Source organism: Pantherophis guttatus, chromosome 1 (assembly GCF_059756535.1).
Source record: "Pantherophis guttatus breed Tessera chromosome 1, ASM5975653v1, whole genome shotgun sequence".
Taxonomy (NCBI): Eukaryota; Metazoa; Chordata; class Lepidosauria; order Squamata; family Colubridae; genus Pantherophis; species Pantherophis guttatus.
The window spans coordinates 23,732,814-23,751,649 of NC_142063.1; the positions used below are offsets into that span (position 1 = coordinate 23,732,814).

Sequence of the window (18,836 nt, forward strand, 5' to 3'; positions counted from 1 at the left end):
AGGTAACTTCAGCCATCAGCAGTTATGGCCATAAAGAGATGGGCAGCATATAAATTTAATAAATCCATTAAATTTATATTTAATTAATAATAAAGAATAGAAGGCTAATTTCCCAGACATTTCATATAGTAGCTAGTCATTTTTCTAAACTGTGGGCTTTATAGAGAACCAAAGGAGAAAATGTGATTCATGCAGCAGCCTCTAGGAACTCCTTAAATTAGCTGCAACTTTTCCTGAGCTCAAGCAATTGTCCCCTGCATTGACCCACAGTGTCAGGAATGTTAGTTTTCAGCTTTCTAACAATGTCTCTGTCAATGCAAACTCAGGAATGCATTTTGTAATTTGAATCCAAATCTCTGCACAATCCTAATGCACTGTTTTCAGCTGTTCAAAGAGCTTCAGCCCTTCCAACAATCCTGTACAGTAGAAGACGACTGTATTCACAGCAGAGCAATATGATTCTCATGGTATCAGAGGAGGTCAAAACTAAATGAATTTAGGTGACGGCTCACTTTAAACAGGCCGTTTGCTGCACCATGTTTGTCCAACATGTGGCTGTTACACAAGTTTGCACGGTAAGGCTTGTGAATAAAAGTCCCTGATACCTTGGCATTCTGTTCGACGATCAACTCTTGTGCATGTAGGCTTCAGTCTTATCTGCAGTTTATGTGAGTCCTGTCTAAGAATCTTCTGCCAAGTGTGAAGCATTGGGAGACCAGTGATCTATTGCTGAGCCCAGTTTAGGAGACTCAATACAATATGTCAGTGTAGTTCAATTCTTCCCAGGCAGAATTCTGGGGGTTAAAGTCCACCCAGGGGTGAAATCCAGCAGGTTCTGGAGAACCAGTAGCGGAAATTTTGAGCGGTTCTGAGAACCAGCAAATACCACCTCTGGCTGGCCCCAGAGTGGGGTGGGAATGGAGATTTTACAATATCCTTCCCCTAGGAGTGAGGAGGAAATGGGGATTTTGCAGTATCCTTCCCCTCGAGTGGGGTGGGAATGGAGATTTTGCAGTATCCTTCCCATGCCCATGCTTCCCATGCCCACAGAACCGGTAGTAAAAAAAATTGGATTTCACTAGAGTCCACCCATTTTAAAGTTGTCAAGATTGGTAAACACTGCAATATAGGTCATATTGTTTCCCTTTTCTCATCTTTTCTACAAGATATATGTACCCTATTCTATTAATACCTCCTTAGAACTTGGAAAAACTGTCAGAAGTATTTGGGTAAGAATAAAAAGAGATACAAAAGTGATACCATTGTGGGAGTTTATTACAGATTACCCAGGTGGGCAAAAGATACTGATGAGGTTTTCTTGAATCACATGACCAAAACTTAAGAGAGACACACAATAGTGATAATGGAGAATTTCAATTACCTTGATATCAGCTAGAAATCTTGAGACAGAGTACAAATAAATCTTGCCTGTTCTTACTGACAACTTCATTTGTAGGAAGGTGGAAGAAAGGACAAGGGGTTCTGCTAGCCTGGATCTAATCATCAACAGGAATTGATTGAAGAAATGAGGGTGACTGGCACCTTGGGGAAAAGTGATGGTGGCTATTTATTTATATTAATTTAGAGCCTTTATTTGGCTGCCCAACTCAGAGAGCATGCCTTCTGGGTGGTGTTCAAGAAATCATCAAACCCAAAAAAGAAAGTATCAATAAAAACCCACCCAATGTTATCCTCAGAAGTGTGATATCCAGAGGAGGAGCAATTGAGAAGAATTCCAACAGACGGTAGACTGGACTTGGCTCCATTAGCTTCAAATCCTGAAGCAGAAAAACATTCCTGAAGGATGGAAAATCCTATGAAAGGAGATACTGAAGGCACAGTTACAAACAATCCACACAAAAAAGGGAAATTGAGAGAAATTAAACAGGACAGTGTGAATTTGTAAGATCTAAAAGCAGTGTTTCATCCTGAAGATGAAACTCAAATACTTTGGCTACCTAATGAGAAGGAAGGACTCACTGGAGAAGAGCCTAATGCTGGGGAAGATTGAGGGCAAAAGAAGAAGGGGACGACAGAGAATGAGGTGGCTGGATGGAGTCACTGAAGCAGTAGGCATGATCTTAAATGGACTCCAGAGGATGGAAGAGGACAGGAAGGCCTGGAGGAAGATTGTCCATGGGGTCGCAATGGGTCGGACATGACTTCACAGCTAACAACAAAAAAGCAGAGTAGATATATATTCACACATACACATACATTGTTGGAGTGCACTAACAAAAGCATTAGACTCCAGATCATAGGAATTGCTAATTATTCTACTTTACTCTGCCCTTGTCAGAATCAATTAGAAATATATCCATTTCTGACAACCAGTGTTAAAAATGTACACTGACAAATTATAGCAAATTCAAAGAAGAGCCGCTAAGATGGGAGAGAGTCTGGTGACCAAGCCTCAGGAGGACCACCTAAAGAGTCAGGGTATGTTTAACCTACTGAAGGGAGAACCGATAGGAGATATGTCCCAAAGATGCTTTTTCAAGAGGCAACTGGACTTTCTGGTTTTCTTTTGAAGACGTTTCACTTCTCATCCAAGAAGCTCTGACTGGATGGTGGGGAACGGAAGGATTTAGTCAGAGCTGAAGAAGCTTCTTGGATGAGACGCGAAATGTCTTCAGAGAAAAAACCAGAAAGTCCAGTTGCCTCTTGAAAAAGCACCTTTGGGACAACCACGACCTGGGTGATTGAGAATCCCCATAGACAGATAGGAGATATGGTTGTGGTTTTTAAGACTTCAACACAGAAGAATGAATATATTTAATTCTTTATTGCCCCGAAGTGTAGAACCACTGGATTAAAACTAAAAGCTGGACACATTCGAGTTGTCCTCCAGTGCAACGATGTCATGTGTTCTTTTCACTAGAAAACTTCAAACAACAAAGGATGGTCGTCTACCAGAGAAGCCATTATGGATTCTATACTGAAAAAAAGAATTAGATTAGGTGAACTCAAAAGATCTCTTCTAGTTCTTTTGACATTTTGATGCCTATGTGTAAGCTTTTGGAGAACCAAGGCAGGGGCCATAGTAGATTGGACATGCCATTCTTTGTGAAGGATCAAGAATTTTTGTTTCTCTTCTCTGGAATTAGGTTTTTCTCCCTCTGCATTTTAAAATGACATTAAGCCAGAGGTCTTCAAACTTGGCAGCTTTAAGACTTGTGGACTTCCAACTCCCAGAATTCTGGGAGTTGAAGTCCCCAAGTCTTAAAGCTGCCAAGTTTGAAGACCTCTGCATTAAGCCAACATTAGGCTTTATATTATTGTTATACATTGCTGTCAATTTTCAAAATTTGTTGTCAATGTGGAAACTCTAATAAAATTAGCCTATTCCTGGCACAGGCCTTTGTTTCCAGTTCTCTGATTGTCCTCAGTGGCCCAATTGTCTTGACAGTGTAATATTTATAGGCTCCTTTCTGACCATTGCAGAGCAAGGTGGAATTATAATTCTACTGAGGCAGCCAAAACTCATGTTTGCTTTTTGCAGAGATGTCAGCCTGACTCTTATTCAGTTTGGAACAACTCTACTTCCCAGAGATTACTCACATGACCAACCGTGCCAACTAGGCTATCATCTGCATTAGCAAAGCCAGCACAAAAATCACCCCAAATGGGTAGTGTTGAATAAGAAGCTATTGATTTAATTGCAATGATGGCCTGTCCAGCCGGTGTGCGGGGATTTATAGTTCACGCTGGTGCCCTCTAATCAATCTTCAACTCCTAAATGTTTCACAGCCATCAGCACAAAAAGACCTGACCTTGTGGAACAGGGACAGACTATCAGAAGAAAAGCTGCCAGCCTCTCTTGCTAAGAAGAGGATCCTTTTAATTTCTTGCAGAGAAACTGGCAGCCACTTCAAACCAGGTGGCTTAATCCACAAACTGGCCCCAAGAGAAGCCCACAATCCTGCCTTTTTGATTTTTTTCCCCCTCTTCATTCTGTTTGCTTCTTCTGTTTTTTGTTACAGCTATACTGAGGAATGCAACTGGCAAAGTGACCTTGGTGCTTTTATAGTGATTAAAGAGCCTTCAAAGCATCTCAAGCTGGAAGAGACCACAAGAATCCCTTCCCGCAAGAATTCAATCTTCTACCAGGTGAATTTCATAAGTAACATTAAGTAAAAAGTAGTATTGTTCTTCAGGATAGGTAATGCTTTGTTATATCCTTATATGCAGGTGGAAGAAGAGAAGTAGCTAGGCCGCCACTGGAGTTGTGCAGGAATGGATTTTTCAGTTGAGACCCAGGATCCTTCGTCTCCTCGCTGGGTCTCCTGTCCATCAAACCAGAAGTCCCATCTCATTTCAGGCCGGCAGAGCTACAAAACCAACAAAGCCACAGTCAAAAGAGTGTTATTTGGTAGTTTTTCTCCCCTCCCCTCCCTTTGTATATAAAACTGTCACTTTCTCTCTCTATCCCTAATGAGACAAAACAACCAGTAAATTGGCGGCCGACCCCGACAGGCGACCCCAAAAGGTAGCTGCTGCCGCCGCCTTCTCCGCACTTTTGCCCGCGGAAACTTCGACGTGCCGCTGGGCGCTTCCACCTGCCCGCTCCCGGGCAGCACGAGTGAGGCTTGGGAAAAGCGGAGCTCGTATCCCCGGCGCCCTTCGAGCTCGTGGGGGAGGGAGGGGGAGGGCAGCAAGCGTCTTCCGTCCTACGGCTGAAGAAGGAGGGGAAACGATTCCAGGCCAAATCAACGCTGAGGGGCCTGACTCTCCAGCAGCAGCGTCCCAGCAGAAGTCGCTCCTTCCCCTCCACTCCCCTCCCTCCCTCCGAAGCAGGCGCGCTTTCCTCTCGTGAGTTCCCTTTCTGGAGCCCCAAACGTCAAGCGGCGGTCCCATTCGAAGCAGCCTCAAAGCGAGCCGGCAAGCGCAGGAATGGTTCACGCGGTCTCTTCCCGGGCGGACGTGAGGCAAAGTTTCCCTGAAGCGGCCTGGCAGAGACGGAAGAGGAAAGTAGGAGCGCGAGCCGGCCGGTTACTTGCCGCCACCATCATCCCCACCCTCCTGCTCCTCATTCTCTCCCCCCCCTTCCTCATTTCCCCCCACCGCCACCCACCCACCGGCGTCATTGGTGTCCGGGCGCCGCTTCGGCGCGTCCAGCTAAGGCGCTTGTCGCCAAGTGGCGGCGCGTCTGCCCGGCACGGGTGTTTTTATTTGAGGCCAGGCGGAGCGAGGGCCGGCCCAAACAGGCGGGCGCTCCTCCGCCTGCCCGCCCCTCGATATCCCGCCCTTCCCCGGCGGGCGGCGCTGGACGCTTCCAGTCTCCGCCACTCGAGCGCGCTTCTGACTGCGGAGGAGTCGCCGGCGCCGGCGCCGCCGCGGGAAAGCTTCATGCGGCAGCGAGGCGAGCGGCTTTCGGTCAGGCGGCAGCGGCAGCCTTCTTTTCTGGCTCTCGCACCAGCGGCCGCAAAGCCGGGGATGGAGCTGGCTGCGGCGGGCTGCGAACCTCAACCGAGGGGCGTCGGAGAAGCCCAGACACGGTCGGGGAGCGTCCGGGCGTTGCTGCGTTACTGCCGCCGCCGCTGCTGCCTCCGCCTTCGTTAAAGCAGCGCCTGGCCGAGGCTCCGACTCCATCGCGCTCCTCCTGTGCCGCTCGTGACGGCGATGTGAACGGCGGCAGCTAGGAGGGAGGTGGTGGAGGCGCTCGAACTCCGCGGCGGAGCTCCGATCGGCGGCCGGGGAAGAGAGAGAGCGGGCGGGCGGGCGGGCGGGCACCGTGTTCGTGTGTGAGCGCGGCGGGATTGGATGCAACCGGGCGAGCGGAGAAAGCACCGACGGGTGTGGGGCAAGGTCACGCCCGGCCAGATTCACTTCCCGCCGCCGCCGCCCCCGAAGCTTTCCATGGGGCCGGCGACGCGGTTTGAGCGCTCGAACCGAGCCGGGCGCTTCGGGCCCGACCCGAACATTGCTGACCGGCGCCTCTTACCTCTAGGATGCGGCGGTTGCTGCTGCTAAGCGAAGCACTGGAGCAGGGACGTGGAAGGCGGCCGTGGGAGAAGGAGCTCCCCGGGCGGTCGGATTCCCCGGGAGGCAGCAGGTAAGTGCCGGCGAAGGCTTCCTTTTGCTTTCTGCATTGCAGCCCCCGCGCAACTGCCGGCGGGAGGGCTGGGCTGGGTTGGACTGGGCTGGGTCGGCGGAGCGGCGAGAGGTGCGGAAAGGCTCCGGGGAGGGGATCTTCCAAGGTGGCGTCTTTTTTTTTTGGCGCGATGGGAGTGGAGGTGAGAAAGGAAGCGAGGCGGTTTTCCATCCCGTCCTCCTAAAACGCGTCGGGGGAGCGAGAGGCGTCCCCGGCCCCGCCAGGTGTGGCCGCTGCGTCTTAAGCGGTTTTTCCCTACCGGGCCGCCGGCAGAAAAGACGGGCGAGAAAGTGTCGCCATCGCCGACATTCAGCCGTCTTGCCCTGTTATTTCTTGGCCCGGTAAAAGAGGCGAAGGGAGCCTTTGGTGGACAAACCCCTCCCCGCGCCGTCTACATGGAGGTGGGGAGGGGGGGGCGGGAAGGTCCCGCACCCCCCCTCTCTCCTCCCCCCCCTCTTTAAACGGTTCTGGAGTTTTCTTGCTACTTCGGCTTTGGCAGACTGGGGGAGCTCCAGGGCCGGCTTTGGAGTGGATGGCTGTGCCGGCGCTTTAGACGGGGAGTCCCCACGGAGGGCAAGCACATAAAACCCGCTTTTATTTTTTTATTTTATTTTATTTTTTTGCTCACTCTCTCCCTGCCTCTAGCGCGCAAATCCGGGGCACGAAGGCCTTTGGATTCGCCTGTGTGTGTGTGTAACCGTTTTGCCAGGCAGTCGGAGCTGCTGCATGGGGGTTTTGTTGGACGCCCCCCGGGTCACTTCACCACCCCCTTTTCGTGGGGACCCCGCCTCGCTTTCCTTTTTTGCCTGCGTAGATTTTTTTCCCCCCAGCCAGGATGGGTGTGGGTGTATAGAGCCTCGCTATTGGATGGCTGTCCCCTCGGCCCTTCAACTCTCCTGGGGTTCGGTTAGCCTAGGCTCCCTCGGGTCCCTCCCCCCCCCCCCCCATGCTTTTGCAAAGCTTTGGCAGCAGAAAGTTCTCAAGGGGGTTGCCTTGAGCCCAATGAAAGACCAATGAAAGACCAATGAAAGACCTGGCGAGGAAGGCAAGTGGATCCCCAGGTGGGAGAGCAGGAAAGAGGTGTAGACTCTGATCCAGGCAGGGCATCTGGGAGGCCAAGAGCCAAAGTGCAGGGACAAGGAATGGGGGTGGCCCTGAAAGGAGAGGGGAAGGGGAAATCTGCCTTTTGGGCCCAGAGAAAGAAGAGGAGAGTCCAGTAGGAAGTTGCAGTCCATTGGGGTGTTTGATCTTTCAGCTTGGCCCACCTTTGAACAATATTTTTACTACAGCCCTGCATGTCCATCTGTGACCTGGGGGTTTTATTAAAGTGCTTTTCTCCTGTTTTTCATAATATTCTAGGTTATTCTTTAAGATACTTTAGGATTTCCCTTGTATAGGGAGTATTTTTTTTTTAAAATTATCCACTCACTTGGATTCTGGGCCTTTGGTATGTGCAGCTGGGAAATGAAAGGGGCAGACTAGGCAGGGTGGGCAAGAATGATTGTGGGGATCTCTCCAGAGCGGAAGGCTGAGATGGGATCTGCTTCCTTTGGAGAGGGCTGCTTTAATGGGATTGAGATGTGGAAGAAAGCAGAGGGCAAGTTGGAGCTTTTTCCAAGCTAAGTGAAACATCTTTGGCTTTGATTGGTGCTACTGTTGGTTCTTTGTGACTTTGGACATTATGTTCAACTTTGAAAACAGCCTGCTCCATTCTAGTTCATCTTGGAGGGGAAGGTGCATTGTTTGACCCTGCTTTCTTTCTGATATTGGTCTCTATTCAGCTTGTCCTGTGTCAGGCACCTCCCTTTCTAAGACAGTTTATTTCATCCGTCCAGCAGATTCAAGTTTTGGCATGGCTTTGCTAATGTAAATATAAAGGGGTAGCTTTGCTCAAACTGGGTAGATCAGAAAAGAGTTTCGTTCAATGACTACCTCTGTCATAAACTGAATAACATTTCTGTGAACCCTGGTTATCTTGCTTTCCATTTGCAGAATTGTCATAAACATGTTGGCTTTCCTTATAAGGCTGTATTGAATACGGGTGATATAGTAGATGGTACACACCTTACAGCTGTTTTTATTTGAGGAGGTTCCAAGTAGCTGCAAAAGAAAAAATCTAAAATCTTGTATAACCAAGGAAAACTTCAAAAGAGGAGTCTATATGTTCATTTTTATAGATGAGACACAGGGCCGTAGTGACCTTTATAGATATAATAGCTCTCTTCTCTGGAGATCAATATTTATTCTGTCTGAGGATTTGGTAATAGGGCTGTTTTTATAGGAACATCTTTGGGATGGGATCACAGTAGATATTCTGCTCTGAAAATGATTAGCAGAGCTTTGTGATTAGAAGGCCGTGTTGGGCCTGAGCCCAGGATGCAGGGATGGTCAGTAAACTGCACAGCTTCATGAGTGGCAAAGGTAGTCCTTGACTTACAACAGTTCGTTTAGTGACTATTTGAAGTTAGAACAGCAGTGACTTATGACAGAACTGACTTATGATTGTTTTTCACACTTATGACCCTTGCACCATCCCCATGGTCACATGATCAAAATTCGGGCGCTTGGCAACTGGTTCGTATTTATGATGGTTGCAGGCTCCTGGGGTCATGCGATCACCTTTTGCAAACTTCCGACAAGCAAAGTCAACGGGGAAAGCAGATTCACTTAACAACCATGTTACTAACTTAGCATTGCTGCGATTCACTTAACAGTTGTGGCAAGAAAGGTCATTAAATGGAGCCAAATTTGCTTAACAGCAGAAATTTTGGGCCCGATTGTGGTCGTAAATCGAGGACTACCTGTATTTGAGGGCTTCACATTCCACTGCATGGAAGGCCTTTGGCTCAGATGTGACAGAAATGAGCAGGTTGCTGCAAGCCAGGCTTTTCAAGGTGACCCACCTCTGACTTGCTTCAATCGCAAAGGAAAGAGTGATTGATGTTGCAGATCTGTCCTGGGTTTAGTTGCTTGGAAATATTTGGGGGTGAAGACAGCTTATTGTCTTTGTTTTCAATAAGGTCTGAAATTAACTACTAATTCCTGCTGAAAATACTGCCATTTTCCAAGGAAACAGATATTGATTTTATTTCTGAATATGAGGATCTTATTGGAAAAAGTGTTCCCTTTCTTTTAGAAAAGCATGGGAAAAGAGTTGACTTCCAACAAGTGATTTGTCTCAAGGTACTGTGGGTTAGAACAAGGACCATTTTTTTTGCAGCCTGTGCTTCCTATGACTTAGATGCCCTTGGGCCTGAATTGGGTAACATTTTAGATGGAAGCAACAGGATTTACAAGGTATGACTCGCTTCTTGCCTCTGCAATTGCAATAGGCAACCTAACTGTAAAAGCCTCAAATACAAGAACAAAAGAATTTAGGCAAGATGTGACAAAATGAAGTGTGTGTGTGTGTGTGTGTGTGTGAGAGAGAGAGAGAGAGTGAGAGTGCTTGTGTGCATGCATAATTGAAAGTAGGCAATTTTCTAAACTTCTGATTTTCTCTCCTGCAATTTGAGTCACACATGAGCAATTGTAGTGCCCAATTTGATAGATTGGGAAGAGAAATGATACTCCACCAACACAGATTTTTTTTCCCCTGCATCCTTCTGACAAATACTAAAGGCAAGTTGATTTAAATTAAAGCCTCATTGAAGTGCAGCTTGGTTCCTTGGGACCATGTGACAGTCATGTTGAAGGCCATACTCTGGAAGTGGTTTGCCAGTGTGACCTTCTGGCATGCATGCATCCATCCATCCATCCATCCATCCATCCATCCATCTATCTATCTATCTATCTATTTATCTATCTATCTAATAATCTATCTTCACCCTTGGGATATTCTGATAGGGTGTTGAACCCTAGCTTTTGCTAGGTGTTGTCACCTGCCACTTAACTTCAACCTCTGAAAACCTCTATAGCTTGAAGATGTTTCTACAACCCTTCCATACATACCCATCCTTGCTTTCCTTTGTTAACAAGACTGTGCTGGATATGGACATGGGAATTGGACAAGAGATATTCAGGCATTGGGTACTTTCCTCTTCAGAGTCTGCATTCCCCAGGAAGTGCTAGAGAACCTTGGGCCAGTTCAAATTCTTGCCTGGTTTGCAAGCCTCTTTTCTCTGTAGCCTTGGTAGAGAATGGTTAAAATTAAATGCCTGGATTCCTATAACATGCTTAGTTTTAAGCCTGTCTTAAGAAAACATGGCTCCTCTGCTCACATAACATGCTGTGACCAAAGAAATAAGCTGTATTATGAATGAATGTCACGGTCTGGCTTATCCTTGATGTTTGTAGGTTGTCTGGAATCTGTTATGAGGAGGGGTGTTATCTTTCAGAAATGGGCCTATGCCTAGATGTGTTTTGTGTGAAATGTATTTCTCTGCCTCGGTGAGATGCCTGATTTCCAAATCAAGAGCTTTTGCATACGGCAGAAGACCTGATTATCCAGGTCAATCCACGGTTTAGAAATGGAATGCTACTTCAACACCCCCCCCTTTTCTAACGCTTATTTCTAATCAGAAAATGTTCCAGTTCATGAATTTATTATAGATAGAATAAAAAATGAACACTAACTTCAAATACCATATTGGGCAAGTTGGACAGTTCTGAGATTAAACGTTATTTAGTTTTTCATCTGTAGCAGGAATGTGAGAGGGTTCATTCCCCATCCACCCCATAATTTTCTGAAAAGAATGAAGCTCTGAGAAACAATTTCTGGGATGGAGTGGGGAGGGAAGCACAATGCATTATTAGCTGGAAGATTTCCTAAATATTTTTGAGCCAAATCTACTTGGCATTTGTGGGAAGAATGTTTCAGGGAAATTCAACTGTGATGTTAGCAGGTGGAAATAGATAATGGTATGGAACGGAAAAATATCCCGCAGTTTAAATCTGCACAGATTTTGAAGGATTAAAATCTTGTCAGACATAGTTATAATCATGGGTAACATGGTTGCTTGAAAACTGTCCAAAATGGACAGTGATGCAGCTGGCAAGACAGCTGGCACTCAGCCAATATTTTCTTTTTTACAAATGAAAGCAGGGAAATTCTTGAGAGTAATTAAGAAAGAACCTAGTGGGACCAAGCAGGTGTCCCATTTAATGGTGCTCTGTTGGTTGATGGATCTCTGAGATTTGTGATATAGAAGGAGGCATTTATTCCAGGAACAAGCCATCGTTCATTCAAGAGAAAAGAGGTAGCTTCTGTATTTCACTGATGCTATCCTGAATTTATGGCAATTCTGAAGTCAAGATAGTGGCTGGGAAGGATGCAGGTAATCCTTGATTTACAACCATTCATTTAGTGACGGTTCAAAGTTGCATGATAAAAGGGACATATGATTGGTCTTTCCACTTATCAGTGTTGCAGCATCCCCCACAGTCACGTGATCAAAATTCAGGCGCTTGGCATCTGACATGGATTGACAATAGTTGCAGCCCCCCAGGGTCATGTGATCACCATTTGCGACCTTCCCAGCCAGCTTCCAACAATCAAAGTCAATGGGGGAAACCAGATTCGCTTAATGACCATATGACCATTTATATAATAACTGCAATGATTTGCTTAAAAACCCTGGCCAGAAAAGGTTGTAAAATTAGGTGTTACTCACTTAACAGCCGCCTTGCTTAACAATGGAAATTCTGTTCCCAATCGGTCATAAGTTTATTTATTTATTTATTTATTTATTTGTCACATTTCTATGCTGTCCAACTCCCTGGGGACTCGTGTTGAGGACTGCCTGTATTTCCACATTTTGTGCTTGCATATTGATTTTCCTCCAGGTACCCATGTGTTGCTTATTGATTGTTTTATATGTGTGTGTGTGTGTGTGTGTGTATGTATGTATGTATATATGTATGTATGTATAGATAGATACATGTATAGATAGATAGATAGATAGATAGATAGATAGATAGATAGATATAGATATAGATATGGAGATATACTGAGATCTATCTATCTATTCATCTATCTATCATCTATATCTATCATCTATCTATCATCTATATCTATCTATATCTATTTATCTATCATCTATCTATCTGTCTGTCTGTCTATCTATCTATCATCTATATCTATCATCTATCTATCTATCTATCATCTATATCTATCATCTATCTATCATCTATATCTATATTTATCTATCATCTATCTATCTGTCTGTCTGTCTATCTATCATCTATATCTATCATCTATCTATCTATCTATCTATCTATCTATCTATCTATCTATCTATCATCTATATCTATCATCTACCTATCATCTATATCTATCTATATCTATTTATCATCTATCTGTCTGTCTGTCTGTCTATCTATCATCTATATCTATCTATCTATCTATCTATCTATCTATCTATCTATCTATCTATCTATCTATCATCTATATCTATCATCTACCTATCATCTATATCTATCTATATCTATTTATCATCTATCTGTCTGTCTGTCTGTCTATCTATCATCTATATCTATCTATCTATCTATCTATCTATCTATCTATCTATCTATCTATCTATCTATCTATCCATCCATCCATCCATCCATCCATCCATCCATCCATCCATCCATCTATCTATCTATCTATCTATCTGGCTGAGAAGGTCACAGTTGAATTTAAAAGAGGATTGGTCAAATGAGCGGGACCACTTCATTCATACAGGCAATCTTTGCTAAGCAACCATTCAAAGTTCTGACAGCTGCACCCCCTGCAGTCACATGATCATATTTGGGGTGTTTGCAACTGGCTTCCATTTATGGCCATTTTCAGTGACCTGCGGTCACAGGACCATGATTTTTGGTCTTTGTTGACAGTTTCTAGTATTCTGTTCGATAAAAAAAATGCCCTTAGTTGAAAATGGGTTCGCTTAATGACTGTGGCATTTGCTTAATATAACTGCCATAAAAAGGTTGCAAAGTTGGACGTGGTCATGTGGTGACGCATTTAACAACCGCCATGACTTAGGACCATCATTCTAGGCTCCATTATGATTGTAACTACTTGTATGGATGAGCTATGTGTGTACATAAGAGCCGTGGTGGCGCAGTGGTTAGTATGCAATATTACAGGCGGACTCTATCCACTGCCAGGAGTTCGATTTGATAGGTTCAAAGTTGAGTCAGCCTTCCATCCTTCTGAGGTCGGTTAAATGAGGACCCAGATTGTTGGGGGCAATATGCTGACTGACAGATGGCAGTCCAGTCTCTTCTTGAAAGCCTCCAGTGATGAAGCTCTCACAACTTTTTAAGGCAAGCTGTGCAATTGGTTGATTGTTCTCACTGTCAGAAATTTTTTCCTTATTTCTAGATTGAATCTCTCCTTGATCAGTTTCCATCCATTGTTCCTTATCTGGCCTTCAGGTGCTTTGGAAAATAGGTTGACCCCCCCTCCTTTCTGTGACTCTGTAAACTGCTTAGAGAGGCATGTAAAGCACTGTGAAGCAGTATATAAATCCGTGCTTATTGCTATTGCTACAATTCTATTCTAAGACTATATTATGGCTCCGGCTACCATTTCAGTGGTTTCAGTCTCAACATAACAGATGCAATTATGCCAGCAACTTTCACTAATTGCTGTCAAAGATGGTAGTGATGGGCTTTGAGGAGGATCAGTCAAAAGAGATCCAGAGTTTTGGTACCATTAAGCCGGGGTGTCAAACTCGCAGTGTGTGGGCTGGATATGTCACACGCTGGGCATGCCCACCCCTGGTTTAGCGAAGGGGGAAAAAGTCACAATGCATCATGTGATGACAACGTGACTCCCGAGTTTGACACCCGTGCACTAGGCTCCCAAAAGTGGTGCTTTCTTCTTAATTGTTTTATTTTGGATATCTTTTTGGAACTCCTTTTCTAGACTTTTATAGTCCTCTTCCAATTCTTTCTGCTTTTGTCTTTTCCTTTTATTCTTTTTCCCCAAATATGTTATTGCAAAGACTCCTAATATAGGCTTTCATCGTATCCCCATACGTTCTGAAGTGATGTATCTCCATTTTTATTTGTTTTGAAAAAGAACTCTAATTCTTTTTCCATAAACCGTTGGAAGTCCTTTTCATTTAGTATTGTTGCATTCAAAGTCTATCTTGTCTTTCTCTTTTGTCCTTTCCATATTATTGTCAATATAATACGGTGCTTTCTTTTCTATGCAGATTTTCTAATGAGTGCTGGAGCTGCAACAATAGCAAGGGGGAAGTGAACATTTTGCTTATATGTATACTGGAGGTTTTCAAAAACAGACTGGGCAACCAAAAAACTGTGTTGTCTTGAGTAGAGGGTTGGACTAGAAGACCTCCAAGGTATCTTCCAGCCCTATGATTCTATGATGCTATTTTCTGTGTTTGAGGACAACAACACCTTTCACTGTCAAATTGCTTTGGACAAGTTGAAGGAAGAAGTGGAGAAGGAGAAAAAAAATGGAGACGGGGCAAATATTGATACAAATAGTCCTTGACTTACGACCAGAATTGAGCCCAAAATTTCTGTTGCTAAGCGAGACATTTGTTAAGTGAGTTTTGCCTCATTTTACGACCTTTCTTGCCAAAGAATCTGTTGCAGTTGTTAAATTAATAATGGGGTTGTTAAGTGAATCTGGCTTCTCCATTGATTTTGCTTGTATGAAGGTCGCAAAAGAGGATCACATAACCCTGGGATACTGCAACCGTCATAAATATGAGTCAGTTGCCAAGCGCATGAATTTTGATCATGTGGCATGCTGCAATGGTGGTAAGTGTGAAAAATGGTCATATGTCACTCTTCAGTGATGTTGTATCTTCAAACAGTCACTAAACAAACTGTTGTAAGTGGAGGACTACCTGTATAGTGTGTGGGATTCTACAGATTCTCCTCTCAAAGATGATATCTCCTCCCCTACTGGTGAATGATTAGAAAGACTTCGTTGCCACTGAGAAATTTCAGGAGAACATCTCTCCCCTTTCCTAGCTCCCATTGATTTGGGTTTTAGATAAATTGATTTCATCTAAATTTTAGAACTCTAAAATATGTTACACTTAATATTTATAAATAGAGAAAATGCGATGTTATCACTATAGTAATTTGTGCCCACATTACATTATGTATAAATGCTTTGTAACAATAGCTGAACTGTGCAGAAGGTTGATTGCTAGAATTGGAAGTTTAAAGTGTACAACCAAGCATTGTATCAATGATTGTTGAGCCACTTACATTGGTATCGCAGTTGCCTGCTAGAATTAAAGGTTGGTTGGGGTGAAGATGGAAGGGCACACCCGTGAATGGGTGTTCAAAACTATGGAATATTGATCATATTACATTAGAAATTTCTGAGCTTTTGGGGGGGGGCATGAATCATTCTGTAACCACACTGATTTGACTTTTAATGCTTAAATAGAATTATGAGGCAATTTGTGCAGCAAATGCTTGAATCATGTTATGAAACATAAAGGAGTCCCACCGATCAGGCTAATTGATTGCCTAAGAGCCTATTTCTAGAGTGATCAACATGAAGTCTATGATGGAAAGACTAGCTATTGTAGCATTCTCCTGCCTGCTTTTTTTTTTTTTTTGAAAGCATACTTATTTATATTTATTTTTCTATTGAACTTGTATGCTGTATGACCCTCTGTGACTCTGGGTGGTTCACAGCCATTTCAATAAAATCTCAATAAAATCAAGGGAAGGGAATTTCAATAAAATCCTTTAAAAGGAAGAAAGGTAAGAGTTGGCAAGAATGACAGACTAGATGGGAATGATGGAAGGCATTTCACTCTCCTTCACCAAAGGCTTAGAGATGAAGAACCAGGACTTCAAAGCTTTCTAACCAACAGCACAGTGAGGGCTATCTGGAGCTCAAGGAGAATCTCATTCCAGAGTGAAGGAACTGCTGCAGAGAAGGGCTGCTTCTGGAGTACTGCTAGATGATATTGTTTAATCTGGCATTTAGCAGTATCTTGTCTATTATAATGGGGGTAAAACGTGGGCCATCTTCAGCTTCAACCACAACAATACAATACAAGAGCAAACAGTAGATACCAACACAAGGTAAACCGTTCCAGTGGTGGGATTCAAATTTTTTTACTACTGGTTCTGTGGGCGTGGTTTGGTGGGCATGGCTTAGTGGGTATGGCAGGGGAAGGATACTGTAAAATCTCCATTCCCACTCCACTCCAGGAGAAGGATACTGCAGAATCCCCATTTCCTCCCTATCAGTTGGGGCTTGGGAGGCAGAGAATAGATGGGGGCGGGGCCAGTCAGAGGTGGTATTTACCGGTTCTCCAAACTACTCAAAATTTCCGCTACTAGTTCTCCAGATCTGGTCAGAACCTGCTGAATACCACCTCTGAACCACTCCAAACTCAATTGCAGAAAATATGATTTTGGCAATAGAGTTATCAATGCCTAGAATGCACCACCTGACTCTGTGGTTTCTTCCCCAAACCCTCAAAACTTTAACCTTAGACTGTCTACTGTTGACTTCACCCCATTCCTAAGAGGTCTGTAAGGGGCGTGCATAAGCACGCCATTGTGTCTACCGTCCCTGTCCTAATGTTCCTTTTTACTCATATCCTTTTCATGTATTCAAATCATATTTATACTTTTATCTATTTTATATATGCTTGACAAATAAATAAATTAAATAAATAAATAAAAATAAATAAATTAAAATAAAATAAATAAAATCTTGTCAAAGAGAATCATGGCAACTGGAAGAAGAGACTTGGATGAGCAGTGAAACATTTCAAACCAAAAAGAAAAAAAAAAGTCTACTTGCCATGATCTCATCTTCCAGACAATTCTACCTGGATGACTTAAGTTTCTTCATTGACATCTTCTCAAGTAGTATTTCCTGTCAATTTAGACTAGATTAGATTCCTGTCAATCTAATCTACTTATTAAGATGTCTAAGTTGGCGACTGCCATTTTGTCTTCAGTAGCAAACAATTTTGCTAGCAATTTAACTATATAGCCTATTGCAGGGGTGGGCAAATGTGGCCCTTTTATAACCTATAGACTTCAATTGGGAGCCAGCCAAGCTGTCTCAGGAATTCTGGGAGCCCACAGGTTGTAAAAGAGCCACATTTGCCCACCCCTGGCCTATTGAGTTCCTCCTGCTATCTGTTTTGAAGCTCCCAACATTCTACTTCATGGATGACACATAAGCCCTTGTATTATTATTATTATTATAGAAATGAAAAAAAAATCTATTCTGTTCCGTTTTCCTTTTCTAGCTTCCCGCTCCCAAGTTGAAATGCCCCCAAAATAACATTTCCTCATAGGAGATTTATTCTAGTCCTTTGATCATTTGGTAATCTTTTTTCTTTTTCTGGCTGTTTGAGATGTGATGATAAAAATTACAAAGTTATTCCAAGTGTGATTGTGTCCTACATTTATTTCAAAGCATAATGACATTAGCAATTTTATCTTTGATCCCTTTTCTAATTTCATTGTAGAACTGTGATTTTGTAAGCAGCTAAACAGTTATAATCTTTTTCTATTTTAGACCCTTAAATAATTTTGTGTTATCAACAAACTTGGTCATCTCTCTGTTTGTTCATCTACGGGCCATTCATTAAGATCTTATTGTTGTAGATTGACAAAAAAGCCCCAGTGTAGTTCTTAGTTCTGATCTTTATAAAATTGTTTATTACTATTCCCTGTATTTGTAACTCAACTCTCTTATGATCACATGATGGTTAGGTTTGACAAAGTCTTTTGAAAATAGTATCTACTCATCCCTATCCACCTATGTGTTGACAATTTCAAAAAAATCCAGAATGTATTGACAAATTTACCTTTAATAAGGTAAAAACGAAAACCTTTCGCTGCCATTTGGTGAAGAAGAGATTTAAAAGTTGTCAGTTTGCAATGTTGTCCCCAGTTCGGGTCTGAGCCTGGTGCCGGATGCCAGACACGAGGTGCAGGTTTTCTGATTGCTTTTTATTGGAGTACTCCAAGGAAAAGAGCTCCTGGCCAAAATGCCAAGAACCAAGAACAAAGGATTAAGTAAGCTTTATACATTTTCACTAAAAGGGAAGGCGGGACAAGGCGAGATAATAAGAAATATCATCTAATAAACATTTTAGTAATAATTCTACAATTTGTTCTATTGGTCTTTGGCTGTCCCTATTCCTAAACCTCGGCTAATGAATGCCCCAGGAGTTATCTAATGCACATTTTATTGGCTGTAGGCCATCTGTATTCCTAATTTTTAGCTGAGGCCTGCAAGTTGTCTAACTCTTGTTACTTTTATCCGCTTTCTAACTACCCAGAATTGTTACAAGATTTACACATGCATATTTCCTGTAAATAAGCATTCTTTGTTCTTGTCAGACACCCTCCACAATTACAGTCTTCCTGATTTACTTTCAAGTGTGTGCCATGACCTGGCTTTATTTTAGCATACAGCCCATCAGCAATGTCCTGGATTCTTCTTAGGTTTGTTTCTCTATCTCTCTTTTTTTTTAAAAAAAAGATTGTACTGGTTATATGTAATTTCCATCCTTGACCAGACCAGTAGACTGATTAGTATCCGTTCTTAGGTTACAGAGGCCTAATTCAAGGGCACTTGCTTTTGTTAAAGTAAGTAAAGATAAACAATTTCACATTTCAGTCCTTCAGGGACCTTCAAATGGGTGTTCTCTGACCTTCTTGGTTTGTTCATTTTGTACATTCGTTTTATTGTTGAGGTCTCCAACTTTATGTCTTACTGCAGTTTCTGAGTCTTTCATCCTGAAAATAATAGTTCAGGCACAGACATCTGTGCTATATT

At 43.3% G+C, this 18,836-nt stretch overlaps 2 protein-coding genes and 1 long non-coding RNA gene across 5 annotated transcripts in view; 1 reads left to right on the plus strand and 2 right to left on the minus strand.

The window, feature by feature from the left end:
- Positions 1–1,257: 1,257 nt before the first annotated feature.
- Positions 1,258–5,897, minus strand: LOC148116357 (uncharacterized). The gene is made up of 2 exons (XM_087894909.1): positions 5,079–5,897; positions 1,258–4,949 (listed from the first exon to the last, which is right to left on the minus strand). Exon 1 carries the CDS (start codon positions 5,590–5,592, stop codon positions 5,119–5,121), a length of 474 nt encoding a protein of 157 aa, XP_087751035.1. The 5' UTR covers positions 5,593–5,897; the 3' UTR covers positions 1,258–4,949; positions 5,079–5,118.
- Positions 1,258–6,489, minus strand: LOC117677380 (uncharacterized). The gene is made up of 2 exons (XR_015734427.1): positions 5,945–6,489; positions 1,258–4,331 (listed from the first exon to the last, which is right to left on the minus strand). It is a non-coding gene; the product is annotated as an uncharacterized LOC117677380 (long non-coding RNA).
- The window catches only part of LRFN5 (leucine rich repeat and fibronectin type III domain containing 5), a 122,655-nt gene continuing 108,904 nt past the window's right edge, over positions 5,086–18,836 (plus strand). The window contains exon 1 of one of the 3 annotated variants that reach the window (XM_034437510.3): positions 5,086–6,055. The gene's annotated coding sequence lies outside the window, so the exon portion shown is untranslated. The remainder of the gene's footprint in view (positions 6,056–18,836) is intronic. The other 2 variants (XM_034437511.3, XM_034437512.3) reach the window with 2 other exon arrangements.

Excerpts from the sequence above, each read along its gene's own strand:
- LOC148116357 (XM_087894909.1), bottom strand. The coding sequence starts at position 5,592 with ATGGAGTCGGAGCCTCGGCCAGGCGCTGCTTTAACGAAGGCGGAGGCA.